Below are 18,687 nucleotides of genomic sequence, written 5' to 3' on the forward strand. Positions count from 1 at the left end.
TTCCTGCTGCTTCTCTTCTTCTTCTTCCTCCCACCAGTGGCACCCCCTCCATGGGCGGTGGTGGCAGCAGCTGTGGCATGCCGTATGGCTTTGGGTTTGGTGAGCTCCCTCAACCAGAGAACCTCTTCGGCCACAACCGATCGAGCAGCGGTGGTGTTTCTCCCGTAGAGGTTCTTCTCTAGGTAGGGTATCGTAGGTGCATCATCATCGACAAATTCTTCACAAGTCTATCGTTCCATACGGATCCAGTAGCATCAAGGTGAAATTTCTTCTTCTTCTTTTGGTAGATTTTTAACCATAGATAATTGGAATCGTACCTTTAACGATATTTTTTTGTTGTTGGTGTGATTGTTTTTATTCAGATTGTTCTGGAAGAATCTAATGATCTATAGCATATTTATAATATTGTCGCTGAGGGGGACAGGGTTTTAGCTGATACCACTTTCTTTTTTTTGAAAAATTCTGGATTTCTACTTTAGAAATATATCTGTTTGGTCCTTTTATATATAATTTTTAAGATTTTTTTCAAGGTGTAGGTGGTGATTTTGGAGAATAGTGGTTGAATTAGATGCTTGATTTTTTTTCCAAAATTTTTGGAAAGTTCAATGTGGGGATTGATTATGGCGGGAGCGACTCTCAGCGCATGAGGCTCAAGCTGGAAATTGAGGTAGTTTTTTTTTTCCTTTTGGTTGACATTAATTTGTAATTAGTTTTTTTTTTTTTGGATAATTTATTTGAGACTTTATGCATGTCAATATAAAGAAAATTTTGAGGATGCATGTTTCTTTTGTTAATATTGCATGTTATGATACAATTGTATGTATTCTGCCTCAAAAAGATGTGGTTTTGTGTATGTTGAGTTTAATATGCAAGAAAATGAAAATCAGATAGTTTAAGAGATGAACTACCATTTGTTAGCCAGGAGAATTTTTTTTTCTATGCACAAACAAAGCAAAAAAATTCTCTTTTGTTTCCAGTCCGTTTTTCTCATGCAACACAAACAAGCAATTTTTTTTTTGGAAAACTTGTCATAGGCAAAACTTTTTTTCCTATGAGAGTTTTTCTCTCTTCCAAACGTGCCCTTAGAAAGCCAATCTAGCATGAAGCAACGGAGAATTCACCATTGGATGTGAGCAGGCATTTACAAGTCCCACTGTCCTATGATGGAACGACGAGAAGGCTTAGAAAGTTTTAGCAACACCTTTCCAAACCGGGGAACCCTTCTTCCAAGTATGATTTGGTTTCCATTGAGTGGGAAGCCCGACTAAGCGATATTTACCCTTCAAAAAATCAGCTCAAGGGAAGACGCCATTCGCTAAATGCCACCACCAACAACACAAAAGTGCAATGTTAAACAAATCTAAACGTTTAATACCCAGCCCACCACGCTGAATAAGACGCACAGCACATTCCCAATTGACGAGAACCTTGCTAGGGGCTTTTCCACCCCATAAGCTAGTGAAATTCCAATTCACTCTTGATTCAATTTTTTGGGTAGGTGGAAGAAGGCGATATGATGCAAAGTAAGGCTGTTTAAGACATGGCGAATAAGAAGAACCCTGGCCGGCTTTGATAAATAGATCTCATGCCAAGAATCAATATGATATCAGATTCTCTCCTCAAGTGCCACCCACAAGTCCTGCATGTTACTGTTACTCTTTGAGTTCGAGAAAGAGTAATAGTGAATATCAAAATGGACAGTTTCTTCCACCATATGGGACCTCATGAATTAGCTACAAAACCCATCGTGAAAGATTCTCATATTTAGTGAGTGGTTGAACTTATCAACCACGCATCTAAGCCTAATAAGTGAATCCTATGAGGTGAAAAGTTAGTAATCATGAGGGAAAGAAAGACTACTAAAAAGAGAAATCAGAGGTTAAAGACTGAAGTTTAAAGAAACAAGCCCACAAAGGTGCTACTCATCTGGTAGGGGAACGTCACAAGTTAGAATCCTACAGGTGGCAGGTGGCAACCTCAAGGATTTTACCCATAGTTACCGGAAGCTTCTTGCCACATGAGGAAACTCGTTTCCTCCTATACTCGCTTCGAAAGCAGGCTTCTTCGAAAGAAGGAAAAGTTTTGGGAAGCCTGTTTCTAAAAAATTAAATATTTAAGAAAATTTTTGCATATTTGAAAAACAAATGGCATATTTAAGAGAAAATATGCATATTTAAGAAGAATATCGCATATTTAAAAAAAAATCACATATTATCAAGTGAACCTCACGAGGTTTCCTTGGGAGATATTTAGGAGAAAATCCACAGTTGATAGAAAAATCACATATTTATGAAAAAGTTGCATATTTAAAAGAAAATCACATATTTAAGAATATCAAATATTTAAAAAAATTACATATTTGATAGAAAAATCACATTTTTAAGAAAAAATAAAAAAAAACACATTTTTAAGAAAAAAATCATTTATATAAGAACAAATTCAAACATTTAACAAAAACACATTTGAAAGAAAATTCGTATATTTCCAGAGAGCCGACATACCGAGCACAAACATCAAGAGGCTTGTCCGTGCAAAGGGTAAAATGGTTCTAAAAAAATCAGATATTTGTGAATTTGGAAATGGGGGGATTTCAAAAATTTTACGGCAATATGAAAATTGTGTCGTTTTTTTCTCGTACAGAAAGATCATTTTCCGTTTGTAATTTACCACCCTTTCAAGTTCTCTCACCTTGGCCGCAAGGTGGTCTTGTGACGGTAGAAGAAGGTCAACAGCTTAAATTTATCCACAAGCCTATTACTCATTTTCACATACCATGTGTTAACGCTGAATTAGATGAATTTAAATCCATTGGAGCCAATAAACGATCTGGCTAATTTGGATGGACCTAAGGGTGTCCGACATTGCACCAGAAAGCCTAATGGTTTGTTTGGAAACTATAACAGGAATAAATATATTTCAACAGATTCAGGTCATGGAATGTACCACTCCACCCAATTTTTTAATTTATAGTAAATAATGAAACATTTAGACTTGCAATTAAAGACAATGAGATCCCAAACAAACATGTCATTGACAAATAATGGCCACTTAGCAACGCCCTGCATATACTACGAAAAAGGCCCATATATTCACATGCAATCTAATTTTCATTTCCTCTAAAACATGGGTACATATTTCAAAGTTGCCAAGAATAAAAGGCCTGCAATTATTGGCCTCAATGCTTTCAAGATGCAAGGCTCGCTAAAAGTCGAGGGGCTAAAGCATCAATTTGATTAACTCAAGGGGCAGTTCCAACCTTCGATGGGTATATGGTGCAGCTCTTAGAGAGGTCAATGCAGGATAAATGGGGAAGAAATGGCGTGAAATCACAACAAAATTGAACTCACACTAGAGAGTAAGCGAGATATACTAAGCAGAAAAACCCACGTGTCCCAACTCAATGTTCACGTACCTGGACTCCATCACGTACCTGCATTTTTTCTAGTTCAGCCAACGAATTAATTTTCCCTACAAACAAATTCATCAACTTTATCGCTCCACCCCCAATGAGCTCCTGCGCTCAGGTGGTTGAAGATGGCAGGACCAAGGAGCTTGTGAGCGAAGTGCAGAGCAATTGCTATGAAGGGATCATGCTTGGCAACAGGCATTCACAAAACCTTCAGGAAGCTCAGCTTGGCCCTTCAAATGCATGAGATCACTCATGATGGCAATTTTCAATTTCTTTCTTTTCATATACTCACACAAAAAGGGAAAATAAAGACTGCATATAGCAGCAGAAGGATAATGTGTTCATAAACCAACACCCATAAGAAATGAACAATTTTGAGAGCTCAACTAATGCAACTTAGCTTACGAACAAACTTTAAGTTACAACAAACAGGAACCACCTGATAACATAAAACTTATACCAAAAAATTTGTGGGGCATTTCCCCAACGCTCAATGGAACCACAATTGGAAGACCAGAGATTTGTACCTTGTACAGTATACACCTTGATTCTAGGGCGATGCAGCACCTTTATGATCAGTGTCCAACATCTCTCCACGTCGATTACAGCATAGCAGGCAGCCTAAAGCACTGTCAAAATATTCATCTGTAAGGAATTGGAAGCCTTTGATAAAATTGATCAACCTTCAATTTAGAATTCTTCATTTATTTTTCATGTATTTCTTTTTTCGGCAATAGGTCACGTCTCCAAAATCGGAAGTTGAACCTTCTTCCTGCACAAAATCAATGAAAGAAAGAGTTGTTGATGTCACTGACAAGACAATGTATGAGATTTTTCTAATTGCATCACTGCCTAAAAAGATATTAGTTTTTGCAGTAAATAGAACAGGAAGAGGCTACATATTGTAGTTTATTTTTAGTTTTTGTAGTCAACAAATCCTTGTGCACAACAAACAAGCCACCATAGTTCTGCTGGCAGCCATTGCATATGCAGATTGAATAAAGGGAGCTCTTTAGCTCCTCTTTCATTCTTAGATAGCATATGCTTTTATACAATCTTGTGTGTGTGTGTGTGTGTGAAGATAAAACATTTTATATAGCTAAAGAGGTAGCATCCATAATGATGAGCATACGTTTTGTATTGGCAAAATGTAGACAAGACTGAGCCTTTGCAATCATATGGGTTTGTTCAGCAATGTATTTTATGCAAAATTGAAGAGACGACATGACAAGATCTGTCACATGGACAATTCAGATGGTGGAGCCAACACGACACAATACTGGACATAATACAGGACGCACACACCATGATACTTCATGGTCAGTCAAACATTTGTTGGATATTGTCAACACCACGTGCTTAATGATTTACAGATATAATGTATAAACCAATAGTAATGAGATAAATAAGTTGCAGAGATGGTCCTCGATAATATATATGTACGTTCATATAAGGACTATCTTCATCAATTTTCTGTCTAGGTTATATTGGGGGTATATTTATCTCTTGTTTGTTCTTCAGTGATTATTCTTTATGTATTGGAACCTATGTCACATAGGTGCGGGTGCGAATGCGGATGCGGATGCGGATGCAGCGATTCGGCACTTTAAAAAAACTTAGGTGCGGGGGTGCAGGGAGGGTATATATATAATTTTGAACAGTTTTAAGTTAACACTACGTGTATGTGTGTGCATTTATGTATTTATATACATAATATAGATATAACTGGACTTGGTTAGTGTTAACCGAATCTACTTTGGACAAAAATAGACCTCAGTGTGTTTGACTTCACCTGACACAAAGGAAGCTGTGTCCAAGTGTCGCACCCACATGGGTGCGGGTGCGACGCGGGTGCGGTGCCCTGTTAGAAGAGTCCATCTGACATAGATTGGAACTTGTAAGCTACATGAAAGCATGCTATTATCAAGCCTGCAACCTCCCATCTATTGCTTTCTTCTGGTGATCTTGTGCATAATTCAATATGGTATCAAGGCTAGAGATTATCTGGTAAGCATAAAACGGTGGTAAATATCTCCTAGGGATGATACTCAAATCTTAGACGATTTTGCTGTCATTGGTTTGATGGTTTCCCTAGAGAATATTTCATGTACAAATTTCATGATTATTGAAGTCATTGAAAAAGCTATAATTTTTGTAAGTTTTTCTGCTTTAATTTAAGTAGAAGGTTCTTATTATTAGGAAATAGGCGCAACTCTATGTCCCGTGATTGGATTGATATCAAATACACAAACCACAAGGCAAATGTAAAAGTGACAAAAAGCAACCACAAGAGGCACATTATTTATGTGCTTCGCCTAAAGCCTACGTCCATAGGCCAGCAACAAAAGCATAATTTCCACTATATCAAGAGATTTATCGTTTACAAGAGATGCATACCAAGAGGATACACGGCCTACCGCCGAATTAGTAGAACTTATTCCTCTAAAAAAGTCAAAGCTCCTCTCTCTCTCTCTCCCCAATGTTCTAAGCCTCTCCAAAAGCCATACCTGGATTTCTTAACCCCTAACTAAACTCTCCAACCCCTTACCAAACTCTCTCTCTCTCTCTCTCTCTCTCTCTCTATATATATATATATATATATATATATATATATATATATATATATATATATATATATATATATATATAGGGAAATGAAAACCTCTCCAATGGAAAACCCTCCCAAACCTCCCCAATAGAAGTTTTATTGGATTTTTGGTGTTTTTTTCAAAATTCCGACTGTACAGATGTGATATATGCTTGTTTTTATAGGAATCACTTTTTGGAGCATTTGATTCCGATGCATGGACAGGTTTTTATAAGTATCAAAATCAACGGTGTACAATTTTCATAAATTTTTGAAGCTCCAAATACCATTTTTTCTATCCAAAATTCATGATCCAAGTGTCGATTTATAGTAAATCAATCACGCTGAACACATCTATACGGTCAGAATTTTGACAAAAACACCAAAAAAATTTCATTGGGGAGGTTTGGGAGGGTATATATATCGGGCCGGGTTTGGTTCGGACTCAGGTGGAACCAGACTTGGACCAGATTTTTGGGTATGGTATCAGGTCCAGACCCGAGTCTCTAATCGGGTCTACTATAAGAGAAACCATACCCGGACCCAATAAGAAGAACATGGCCAGACCCGGACCATACCCGGTAAAATAGTACTTTTTATTATTTTTACATTAAAAATTTTTGGGTCTTAATCGGAACTCAGGTCAAGCCCGGGCGGGTCCATGTATTAATCCGACCTTCCGGTCCAGACCCGGGTCTTAATCGGATCTTCTTATTTGTCACCATACCCGGACCCTATAGGGTTTGGTCCGGGTAAACTCGACCCGTTGACACCCCTTATATATATATATATATATATATATATATATATATATATATATATATATATATATATATATGGTTAATATTTGGTGCTATTGAAGGCATGGAACTATTAAGATGGAAATCATAGGTTTAAGCTTAATTGACTCAATCTGACCGAATGGATGTGTTCAGCATGGTTTGTTTGCTATGGACCAAACCTTGGATCATGCAATTTCAATATAAAAAAGTGTAGCGCATTGTAAACCACTGATTTTTTAAGCCTTAAAAAACCTGCTTACTTGTTACATCACATGACTTAAAACTCATTTTCTACTAAAAAAAACCTTGTAGATCACATCCATAAGGTCCAATTTGCAAAACGGTCTAAAAAACATGAAAAGATGGTGATTTATACTCAATAGTTTTATGCCTTCAACAGCACAAATATTGGAGAGAGAGAGAGAGAGAGAGAGAGAGAGAGAGAGAGAGAGAGAGAGAGAGAGAGAGATTGTCTTTGTGAGCAAGTTTGCGAGTGAAGTGGAATGTGACCAAACTAAGAAAGAAGTCATTCACAGTATTTGTGCTCTTACTGCTTTGCTTCACTTCACTTCCTCCTACGTTCTAGCAACTAGCTTCTTCTAAGGAGGTCTGATAAGTTAGGTATGCTTGCTTCAAGCTTGTTTATGCACGGTAGGCTTGCATACTAAGGGTATGTTTAGTTGCATCATATGTGTTTTAAAATCACGTGAGATGGAATCAAATGTAATTTGAAGTCATATGATTTGAAATCATATATTCCACCATGTGATTTGGAATCACATTAGAGTCACTTAAAATGTGCTTTCAAATCACATTCTTTTACTTATTTGCATGAGATTCCAAATCACATGTTTGGTTATCTGTGCAAATGAGATTCATTCTCTCATTTGCATGAGATTTCAAATCACACATTTGGTTAGTTGTGCAAATGAGATTAATCCTCCCATTTGCATGAGATTTTAAATCACATTTGAATCCAACAAAACATACCCTAAGAGCCACCAAGTGGTTAAGCCTGTTTGTTGCTGCTTTCATCATTCAAAGGATGACTCCATGCTAATCATTTGTAGTACTATTGGACTAATAACAACTCAAAGTTGCAACTCACAACACAAACTTCCTTGTTTATTCTTTGACAGCAACACTAGAGACTCAAGCCAAGTTTTCAAATGCAGAATGATGGCTATTCCACGTGAGATTTCTCTCTTCTTCAAAGTGAGCAAGTGCTACACAGGCGTACAACTCTTGAGAGCCAATAAATAAGCAAGTAGGCAATAATCAAAACTAAAAATGTGAGCCACTTAGCTCTTTATCTAGTAAATAAAAAGGAAATGGATGGCTAGAACCCGGTTCCTAGGGCTGGGGTATTCCCACATTCAGCCTAGTAAGATCAAAAGTAAACATTTTTATTCTCCTTTGTCCATCAGCCAATCAGCTTTGAGCAAGCTACTTTTCAATTTGTTGCTTAGATCCCGAGGGTGCATATATATGTTCTATAACAATTCCCTCATAATCCACCCCAAAACTTAATTAGTGTTTCTACAAAGAGCAAGCGGCATGGATCTGATCTTCACTGGATTGGGTTCCTAGGATCGAGCCTTAATAGGAAGGGGTGTATCTGTATTGTGGCCTACTGCCATGGGTGACCTAAGCTCCCTTAACTTCTAACTGACAACTTGATTGATTGATTAATTGAAAAAAAAGAAAGAAATAGAAATAGAGAACTTGAATCTATAATCCATTTTAAGCCAATTATAAGCCCAAAATTATGTGACAAAATGGGAATATCAAGCCCAAGTTTCCAAGGGTCATCACCAAACACTCTTTGAAGTTTGAACATCCCCACTTATATTTTCCTCATATAAGTTTTTATGACCCACAAAAATCAAATGAAATGGACAAGCTTAAGGGTGCATTTGAATGACTAAGATCTCAAATTTGAGAAAAAAGGATTTCAAATTCATGTACCTCCTGTCCGAACCCCCAGATTGGGACAGAGATACATGAACTTGAAATCCTTGTTTCTCAAATCCCCAAAAAATAGGGACCTGCGGTTCAGTGTTTGAATAGCTCATATTTGGCATGAGCCACATGTCAAATTCAATCCCTCAGATCTGAAATCCAAGGGATTCAAATGCTACATGATTTCAAGTTTAATAGAAACATACAAAATAAAAAAGGGAAGCTTGGTTCTTAAGAACACATGGAGTAACAAACTAAGTTTCCTAAGAACACACTAGCTCTAGTAGCCATTGGATGCATTTTCATCATGAAAATCTAAATAGACATGCAAAAGAGATAAAGTTACTTTAGTTAGATGATTAGAACATCATGAAAATTCCATAGTCCATCCAGATACATAAGCATTGTTTGCTTTAGTCACAGGTGAGAAAGTAGAAGCTTGAGAAAGTAGAAGCTGTGCTTGTCGGTCACAAGGTCAACCTTGTAACCAATTTTCACAAGATTCAAGGCAAAAACCGGGGAAAACAATTACAGCTGGCAACCACAATCACCACTTGTACTTTTTCATGTTTCACTAAACTTAAGAAAGTATGGCGATTGTGATTTACAATCACAGGATCCAAGAATCACAGGGCATTGCAAACATGCCCTAAGTAATGACTTACAGGTTGAGTAAAGAATACATCAAGAAGATCAAGGTAAGAATATTTGAAAAGAACCATAACAGTTGAAACGGGAAAGAAACTATTTTGAAAAGGTAATTAACACATCAAGGCAAGAATATTTGAAAAGAACCATAACACTTGAGAATATTTATGACAGATAATACTTGAGAGGAAAAGAAAATGATAACTAAAAGAATATACTGGTAAAGATGCATCTGCAGACACAAAGCTTTACCAAGAAATTAAGAAAATGCTCTCTTAACTGCCAAAAGGCCCTTTATTGATCAATATAGCAGGTGACTAGTCAGATTAAAGTAGTTAAATAAAAAAAAAACAAATGAAAAAGGAAAACCAAAAGAGACACCTATCGATCTGGTCAATACAAAAATATAGAGCCATAACACGTAAAAGTTTTCTTACACCAACTCAGACACTTACACATAAGCAATTATTTGAAAAGAACCAACCAAAGTCAGATAGATTATATCATCGATTGGAAAACAAGAAATTAAATACAAGGACCACAAGCATTATGAGAAGGAGCAAACTACCTCTAAAATTTCTTGAGAAAAATTTGAGTATTTCATCAATTACGATAACCTGCAAATCATCATATATTATTAAGAATAATGTATTACAAAATAAATTATGCAAGAGAAAGAAGAAACATTAAAGTTACACGAATCTTCTTAACTTTTGGGTCTATAATGACGACATTAAAAAGAAACATATGAAATTCATATTCACAAATAAATAAATGTGGTAAGAAACTGGAGGAAAATACTGCAGAGAGAGGAAGTTACACATAATCATCATCACCATAAAAACATCTACCATCCACATATGATTGAGTTAATCTCATACTGCTCCATTTCATTCAAATTTAAGGGTAAAAATTGCCACAGCTTTTCACGTATGCATTATTGCCCCCACCCAAGTTCTCATTGGTTTACCCATCCCCATAGCTCCTACAACTTGAAATTTGTCATCTTTTTATCAATCCATTATTTAGGTCTTTCTGTAACCCACCTAAACGACTAAACCATGTCAAATGAAACTTCCCATTGGTGGTACTCACAAGAAGTGTCAGTTTATCTATATACCTAGTTCCCTCAGCCTAATCACTACTAATTAATGGGTTACTGTTTAGATCCCAAAGTAAAATGGCTAACCAAATTCAAATCACATCCCTTGATTTTTTTTTTGTTTCTGCATGTGATATTCACAAATTCTTCAAAAAGTATTCATTCTTTGTTTTCTCCATATTGATTACTAAAGTTGTCTATTCTCACACAATGTAAAGCATCACTCTCTTATTATTTTCTTGTTGCCCAATGCTCAGCACCACACAGTGTTACAGATCTTAGACAGACTTCAATTGACACATGTTTGCCACATAATAGACCATGAGTTTGATTTGCTTCATCCATCACAAATCCAACTAGTAATGTCCTTATCAAACACATCATCTTCTTGTACCAAAAACTTATAGCACCATGTCACTACAAAATTTCCTACATTAGTCATTCTTTTGCAATAGCCTTCTCTCTAAACATGTTCGGATTTGGCCATGTCACAGTCACACACCATTTCAAGGGTGTCATGGGTGACATGAGTCAGACACACTATGACACATATGAGCATTATTACAATACTTTTTAATACTATTCAATACATTTTTATATATTCAAATATCAAAAAATATTTCATTGAATAAAATCTTAAACAAATCAGCATTGTTGTATCCTAATTTTCAAAATATTTTTGGACACTTATGTTGGGCCATAGTCATACCGATATCATTTTGACATAGTGCTTTGGTATCACAAACATTTTAAACTTTCACGTTACACGATTTTTCTCTATAATTCCAACTTCTGATCAGCATCTTGCATGGTCTGGTTATGAGCATTGTTTTACATACAAAGAACATTTACAATGAGACCTTTTTTAAAGATGAAGCACTTTACCTGTACCTAACACAAAAAAGCAGCTGATCAGGGTAGATCCTTAATGCAACCTAGCACTATCTGGCAATGCACATAAATTTTACACTAGTTCCAGCCCTGATATACATGTTTTCAGTGATTTTGGCATACCTGCATGAAATGCTTTTTCTCAATATTGACCAGATTAATTGGCTGCTACACCATGACATTCTCTAGATAAACAAAAGCTATATATAAACCTTTCCATTTCCATCGATTTATTTTGGTAAATTGGCTTGATATACATGATTACACATGTACACAATTCGAGTTACATAAATACAGTTTGGAAGTTAGAGCATAACCATTTAAATATCTCACGTTGCTTGATGACAATGCTAGTTAGCTTGATATTGTAATGAAACAAGATAGGCACAATCACAATGCCAACAAAGGGCTACACAAGTGCACAAACACAAGAGGGTCTCTAATGGACCAATTACAATCTCATAAAAGAGATGCACAATCACAACTCATAAGAGAATAACATAAAAATATAAGGTGTGTTTATTCACATGAAACAATTAAGAAATACAAGGGTAAAAACCCTTATTTATAAGCAAAAGAGAGAGTAGGGAAAGCCCAACTAGCTGTCGGGCTAGCCCCCAACAGTCATATTTGAAAGGGACAGCTTTATAGGCTGATCCCTATTACAATGTGAAATTACTGAAATACCCCTGATGGGTATTTCAGTTTATAGACAGAAATATATATATATATATATATATATATATATATATATATATATATATATATATATATATATTCTCCATCAAACTTACAGTGAGATCACCAAAAGTTTGTAAGAAAAAGAAAATGAGGTAGAGGAACTGCTTTGGAAAAAAAGCCCGAAATCTGAATTTTGAACAGAACATATGGTAAATCAAGTGCCCCCTTCAAGTGTTCTTCCTGAACGTAGTGACAATCCACTTTGAAGGTTGTTGGCTATATATATATATATATGGCACTCTTGTTATTGTTAAAATACATGTATTTATACACACACATATATATATATATATATTTATAATATAAATAATATATATGTGTATAATACCCGATAGGGGTATGTTCATCTTTTTACATAGTTGTTTTTAAAACAACTATTCATTATCTAGGCTAGTTTATTTTATTTTATTTTTGTATTTTTTTTTCTTTTGCTTTTTATTTCACGCAAAAGGGGCCCCACATAGAGCTGTTGGGGGATCCCAACGACTATGGGGAGCCCCCAATGGTGCTCCTTTTGAGTCCTAGGGGTCACTCCCCCTTGTATTCCTTAAGCTTTTAAGCTCTCATTCAATAAAGCTCTTATATTTTTTTATGTGTAGCCTTTTGAAGGCCTCTTGTATTGTCCCTTAGTGGACTATTTCTATATTCCCTCTTGTGGGTTAGTACTTGTCCATTATTGGACCTTGTGAATGCATTAAGCATTCTTGTTAATACATTTTCGCATACTTCGTTACATGGTATCAAAGCTATATGATTTTTGAAGCTAAAGTTGTGTCATCACTCCTTCACTCATATCTTATTCGCAATGGAATCAAAGATTGACCTATCCTTCAATCTCAATGGATAGAACTACATGATGTGAGCATTCGCAATGGAGAATAACCTCAAAGAAAAAAAAACTTTGGGGTTATATAATGGGTTCTATTCCGGAACCTCAATTAAAGCTCACCAAGATGGAAGTCAAGAGAAGGCTCTTGAGGGAGATGCTCGCCTCAAGGCCATTGAAAAACACCAAAGAAAGGTGGAGGATTGGGAGAGCAACCATGCAAAGATTCTTGTATGGTTCATGAATAACGTAGAACTCAAGGTATGTACAAATATTGCCAAATTTTGTAGAGCCAACGAGGCTTGGTTTTTTATGAAGGGTATGTATAACCAAAAAGATCTTACAAGGGCATACTTCTTGCAAGAAAAAGTAAGAACTACTAAGCAAGGGGATTTGAGTATTCAAGACTATTATAGTGCTTTAAATCCTCCATGGGATGAGTTGGCTATTTTGGAGTCTAAATGAGTGGCTATGAAAGATATAGAGCTTAGACAAAAACAAATGGAACAAGAAAGATTATTTCAATTTCTATTTGGGCTTCATCCCGAATTTGAACAAGGTCCTCTCTTCTACATAGTTTCACTCTTTCTCTTTTGGAAGATGCCATTGTCGAAATTATTCAAGAAGAAACTCAGTTTGGCATGAGTAAAAGTGTAGATGAAGTTCTTGTCGTGTCTAAATCCGGCAATAATGTTAAAACATACAAACCACCACACTTTGGAAAACAAGGAAACTATAATGGATGTAGAAAGATGATTGTTTGTCATCATTGCTATGAGTCGGGTCATATTAAGCCCGCTTGCCCAAAATTAAGTGAAACTTTCAAGCCTAAGGTTGCTTCCGTCGAAGAATCAACCATAAAAGAAGATGAAAGCAAGAGCGGAGATCTCAAAGAAACTCTAAGACAAATATTCATATCTCTCCAACAAATACTCAAAGCTACCTCCTCAACATCAGGTGCTGCCATTGCCTCTACATCGTCACCCGGTACGTATTCTTGGATCTTAGATTCTGGGGCATCTTTTCATGACTCCTCATGAAAATGCTTTAACCGATGTATGCACCAATTTAAAAATATCTTGTGTCTCTACGATCGATGAAACTTTTCTAAAAATTAAAGGTATAGGAACACTAGATTCTAAAATTTCTTAAAAATTGTTTTGTTCCAAAATTAAGAGTAGTTCCAAAATTAAACCTAAACCTTTTTTTGGTTTCCCAAATTGCCGACCATGGATGTGAAATATCTTTCTCATCTAATGGTTGCTTTGTGCAGGATCTCCAGTTCGGGAAGCGGATTAGGCAAGGCCATAGGAAGGGAGATCTCTACTATATGGACCATTTAACGCTTCCTAGAAACTCTTTTTGTACTTATTTTCAAGACAAAAGCATTGAAACTTGGCATAAAAGACTTGGACATCCAAGTTACTCAAAAATTATCTTTTTCTTTTTTAAAACAAATTTTGTAAAGAAAAAGATATAAATTGCAAAGATTGCATTTTTGGAAAAATAAAGTCTATTTCATTTCCAACTAGAACTTTCGTTACTACAAGACCTTTTGAATTGGTGCACTCGGATGTTTGGGGTCCATCTCCCATGATATCTAAAGGTGGTTATGTTAGATTTCTCCAAAATCGATAATCAAGAAGCTTCAGAGAGGAAAGAGAAATGAGGCTGCAACTAATCACGTTTTTTCACACAGGAAAAATCGTGACCTCTTCCTTTTAATATTAAACACATAACCTAATACACGGTTTTTACAAGTAACCCTAACAAGTTACAAGTATTTACAAGTATGTCCAATATAAGCTGGACATGTTATACATATGTAGATTGGATCTGGCTCCAAACTCAAATACAAATACAAACACAGATATTTGCTCTGTCTAATAGTCCCCCTCAAGTTGTGCATGATTTTGAATCATGACAACTTGCTCTTTAAGAACCAAAAACAACATTTTCTGAGCCCCTTAGTGAACAAATCAGCCACCTGGTCTTCTATTCTAACATAATGAGGCTCAATCTCTTTATCTTCAATCTTCTGCCTGATAAAATGTTGATCAATCTCAATGAACTTAGTCTTGCTGTGATGAATAGGATTAAGAGATATTTGAATATCACTTTGGTTGTCACAAAGGAGAATGCAATTAGCAATCGGCTCTTTTAACTCTGTTAACAAATGTCTAATCCATATTACTTCTGTCGTAGCAGCAGTCATTGCCCTGTATTCGGCTTCCAAACTAGATCTAGCCACTGCCTTCTGTTTTTTACTACTCCAGAAAACAGGATTAGTACCAATGAAAACACTATAACCTGAAACAGACTTTCGATCATCAGGGTCTTCGGCCCAGTCTGCATCTGAGTAAGCAATGATATCATGAGCAATATTTATGGATCTGCTTTTGATGTACAAAAGTCCATCTCCAACAGTACTCTTCAGGTATCTCAGTATCCTTTTTACTGCATCCATGTGTCCCATCCTTGGCTCATGCATGAATTGAGAGACTTGATTGACTGAATATGTGATGTCAGGCCTGGTAAATGTAAGATACTGAAGCATCCCCACTAGACTCTGATATTTGGTGGCATCATGATACAAGTCTCCATCCTATGTACTTAATTTATGATTAAGCACACTAGGAGTAGCAAGTGGTTTGCAACCCTTTATTTCAGCCTTTTCTAACAGATCCAGGGTGTATTTATGCTGGGTCAAAATAAGCTTATGTTCTTGATTATCCACCTCTACTCCAAGAAAGTATCGAAGGACTCCAAGGTCCTTCATTTTGAATCTCTGACTCAGAAGATCTTTAGTCTCTTGAACATGGTTCTCACTACTTCCTGTAATAATTATATCAACAAGAAGGTAGTAAACTCCTTACCTCGAAGAATAAAAAGAGAATGATCCAATTGCGATCGATAAAAACCATGTCTTTGAATTTCTAGGGAAAAACTTTTAAACCAAGATCGAGACGCTTGCTTCAGGCCATAGAGTGCTCGATTTAATTTGTAGACATACTTCTTTGAATCCCCTTCTCTATATCCTGGCGGTTGCTCCATGTATACTTCTTCTTTTAAGTCTCCATGAAGAAAAGCATTATTCACATCTAGCTGACTTATTCTCCAACCATATTCTACTGTCAATGAAAGAACAATGTGAATTGTGCCTATTTTCACGACTGGACTAAAGGTTTCATCATAATCCTGTCCTAATTCTTGCGTGAATCCCTTTGCTACGAGGCGAGCTTTGTATCACTCAACACTCCCATCCGGTTTGTATTTGATCTTGTAAACCCATCACGACCCAACAACATTCTTATCTGAAGGTCGAGGAACAACTGTTCACGTTTGACATTGATACAAAGCTTTTATCTCTTCATTCATGGCTTGAATCCATCTTTTGGAGTTAAGAGCTTGATGAAAATGCCTAGGCTCAGTCTCTTTCTCAATCTGTGACAAAAATAGTTGAAAATCCATGGTGAAATTCTCATAACTAACCCACCTTTCAATAGGATGCCAGACTCTTTTTGATCGTCTGATCGGAAGTGCCACTGTAGTAGAAACTGGAAAAGTGGTGTCATTGGGCGAATGAGAGGTAAGTGCTTCTTGTTCAGTATCATTCGGAGTCAAAAGGGAGCCCTCCTCTCTTCTCCTATAAACTTGCCCAGTAAACTTATTAATCTCTAGAGGATTGTCTATTTCAAGTTCCTGCATTCCACTGTTTCCATCTTGACAGGTTCTCCCTTGAGCACAGGAGGAAGAACACTCATTATTTGTATCAGAAAATAGCTCTGCATTGAGCCATGGATCATAAAAGAACGCATTCATATTGGTTTGGGCAGAAACATATTCTCCATCTCCAAAATTATTTTCATCAAAAACTACATTTTTAGATATCTTGATTCGCCTGCTGTCAGGATCATAACATTTGTACCCTTTATGATGATTTTCATATTCAACAAATCTGCACTTTGATGCCTTAGCCTGAAATTTGTTTCGCAGAGAAGAGTCAATGTGAACATAACACATGCAACCAAAAGTTTTTAGTTCATCATAATTAGGATACTTCCCAAATAAAACGAAATAAGGTGATTTATTTTCTAAAATCTTCATGGGCAGGTCATTAATAATGTGAACAGTAGAATGAAAAGCCTCTGTCCATAATCCTATGAGAACATGAATTTTGTGCATCATGCTCATAGCGCTCTTTATAATGTGACGGTGTTTCCGTTCTGCAACCTCATTTTGTTGAGGCGTATGCGGGCAAGATACTCTACGGTTTATTCCACTATCTTGGAGGTAATTGATAAATTCCCTAGAGGAGTATTCCCCCCACCATCACATTGGAAATGTAAAATATTACAAGAAAAATGAGTTTTAATAAACACATGAAAACGACAGAAAATAGGGAAGACTTTCGATTTATTCTTCATGAAATATATCCAAGTGAAACAAGAGAAATTATCGACAAAAATAACATAATATCTGTTGTCAGAATTAGAAGAATCGGGGGCTAGCCCCCACACATCAGAACAAACGATTTCAAAAGGCCTTGAAGCTCTCTCATTTATTGAATGGAAAGGAATAACATGACTCTTACACAGTTGACAACTAGAACATATTTTATCATCTGATCTAGGATTCAAGCTAGATTCAAGAATAAGCCCATTAGATACCAGTCGTTCAACAAAGACTCGACTACAATGACCGAGACGTGAATGCCAAAAATTAGGCTTATTACATTTATTTGAAGGTTTCAAACTAAACACATGAATACTCTTTGACGACATAGACTGAGGAGATGACTTCAAGGTAGGTCGGACACAAGTAGAAGAATCCTCCTGGAAGACATACATATTTCCACAGCGTTCCCCTTTAGGGAACGTCTCCTTCATTTGTAGATCCTTGACATAAACAAAAGACGGAGTAAATTCAATAGAAGAATTGATATGATCAACAAGCTTAGAAACAAAAACGATATTTTTCTTGATATCTTGGGCATGAACGACATTTGAAAGATGAAGCGAAAAATTAGGCAAGGGAACAGAAACATTTCCAATGTGAGTGATGGGATGGTGTGACCCATCTCCAGTGACTATGTTACTTTTTCCAAAATAGGGAGTTAAAGTAGAGAATTTACCTGCATTACCTGTGACATGAGTAGGTGCCCCTGAATCAATATACCACACTCCTTTATCATCGCGCTTCAGATCAAGTTCAGAACATGTGGCCAATAGAAGCTCTTTCACATCTCCACCAAACTTTGAAGAGTTCTTCTTTCGTCCTGACGAGCTCTCACCCTTTTGGAACTTTCCTTTGTTCTGTGGATTGTGCCACCAATTGGCTTTGATGTGACCTCGCTTGTTACAGAGGTAACATGTGGGTACGTTTTTCACATTGCAAATAGGTGTAACATTCGGGGTAGGCAGCAACTCACGCCCCCCTGGAGTACCTCAACTTCTGCCACCACCAGAATTACTATCCCCACCCCACGTCCCTGACCAAAAGAAATGCCAGTAGCAAAAACATGTCCACCAGTCTCATGTGATATCCCCTTCAAAGTCATCTCATATTGAAGTAGTTTTACTTGCAAGTCCTCAAATGACGGTAAGTCGAGTAGACATAGCAGTAAGGTCGGAAGAACATGAAATTTCGGCCCCAATCCATTCAAGGTTTGCCTGACTGTCTTTATCTGTCACTTCATACCCTACAACAGCTAGTTGATCACTGATGCTCTTAACCTTG

The 18,687-nt window shown here is 36.6% G+C and overlaps 1 protein-coding gene across 1 annotated transcript in view; it reads right to left on the minus strand.

Annotated features, from left to right (window-relative positions):
- Nucleotides 1-3,728: 3,728 nt before the first annotated feature.
- The window catches only part of ECA3 (endoplasmic reticulum-type calcium-transporting ATPase 3), a 203,697-nt gene continuing 188,738 nt past the window's right edge, over nucleotides 3,729-18,687 (minus strand). Inside the window, exons 33-34 of the mRNA XM_089998975.1 lie at nucleotides 9,957-10,005; nucleotides 3,729-4,181 (exon numbers count right to left, since the gene is read on the minus strand). Of these exons, the coding sequence (XP_089855101.1) occupies nucleotides 4,114-4,181; nucleotides 9,957-10,005 (117 nt within the window). The 3' untranslated portion in view covers nucleotides 3,729-4,113. The remainder of the gene's footprint in view (nucleotides 4,182-9,956; nucleotides 10,006-18,687) is intronic.

Source organism: Nuphar pumila, chromosome 3, assembly GCF_984573655.1.
Source record: "Nuphar pumila chromosome 3, dmNupPumi1.hap1.1, whole genome shotgun sequence".
In the NCBI taxonomy this organism is placed as follows: domain Eukaryota; kingdom Viridiplantae; phylum Streptophyta; class Magnoliopsida; order Nymphaeales; family Nymphaeaceae; genus Nuphar; species Nuphar pumila.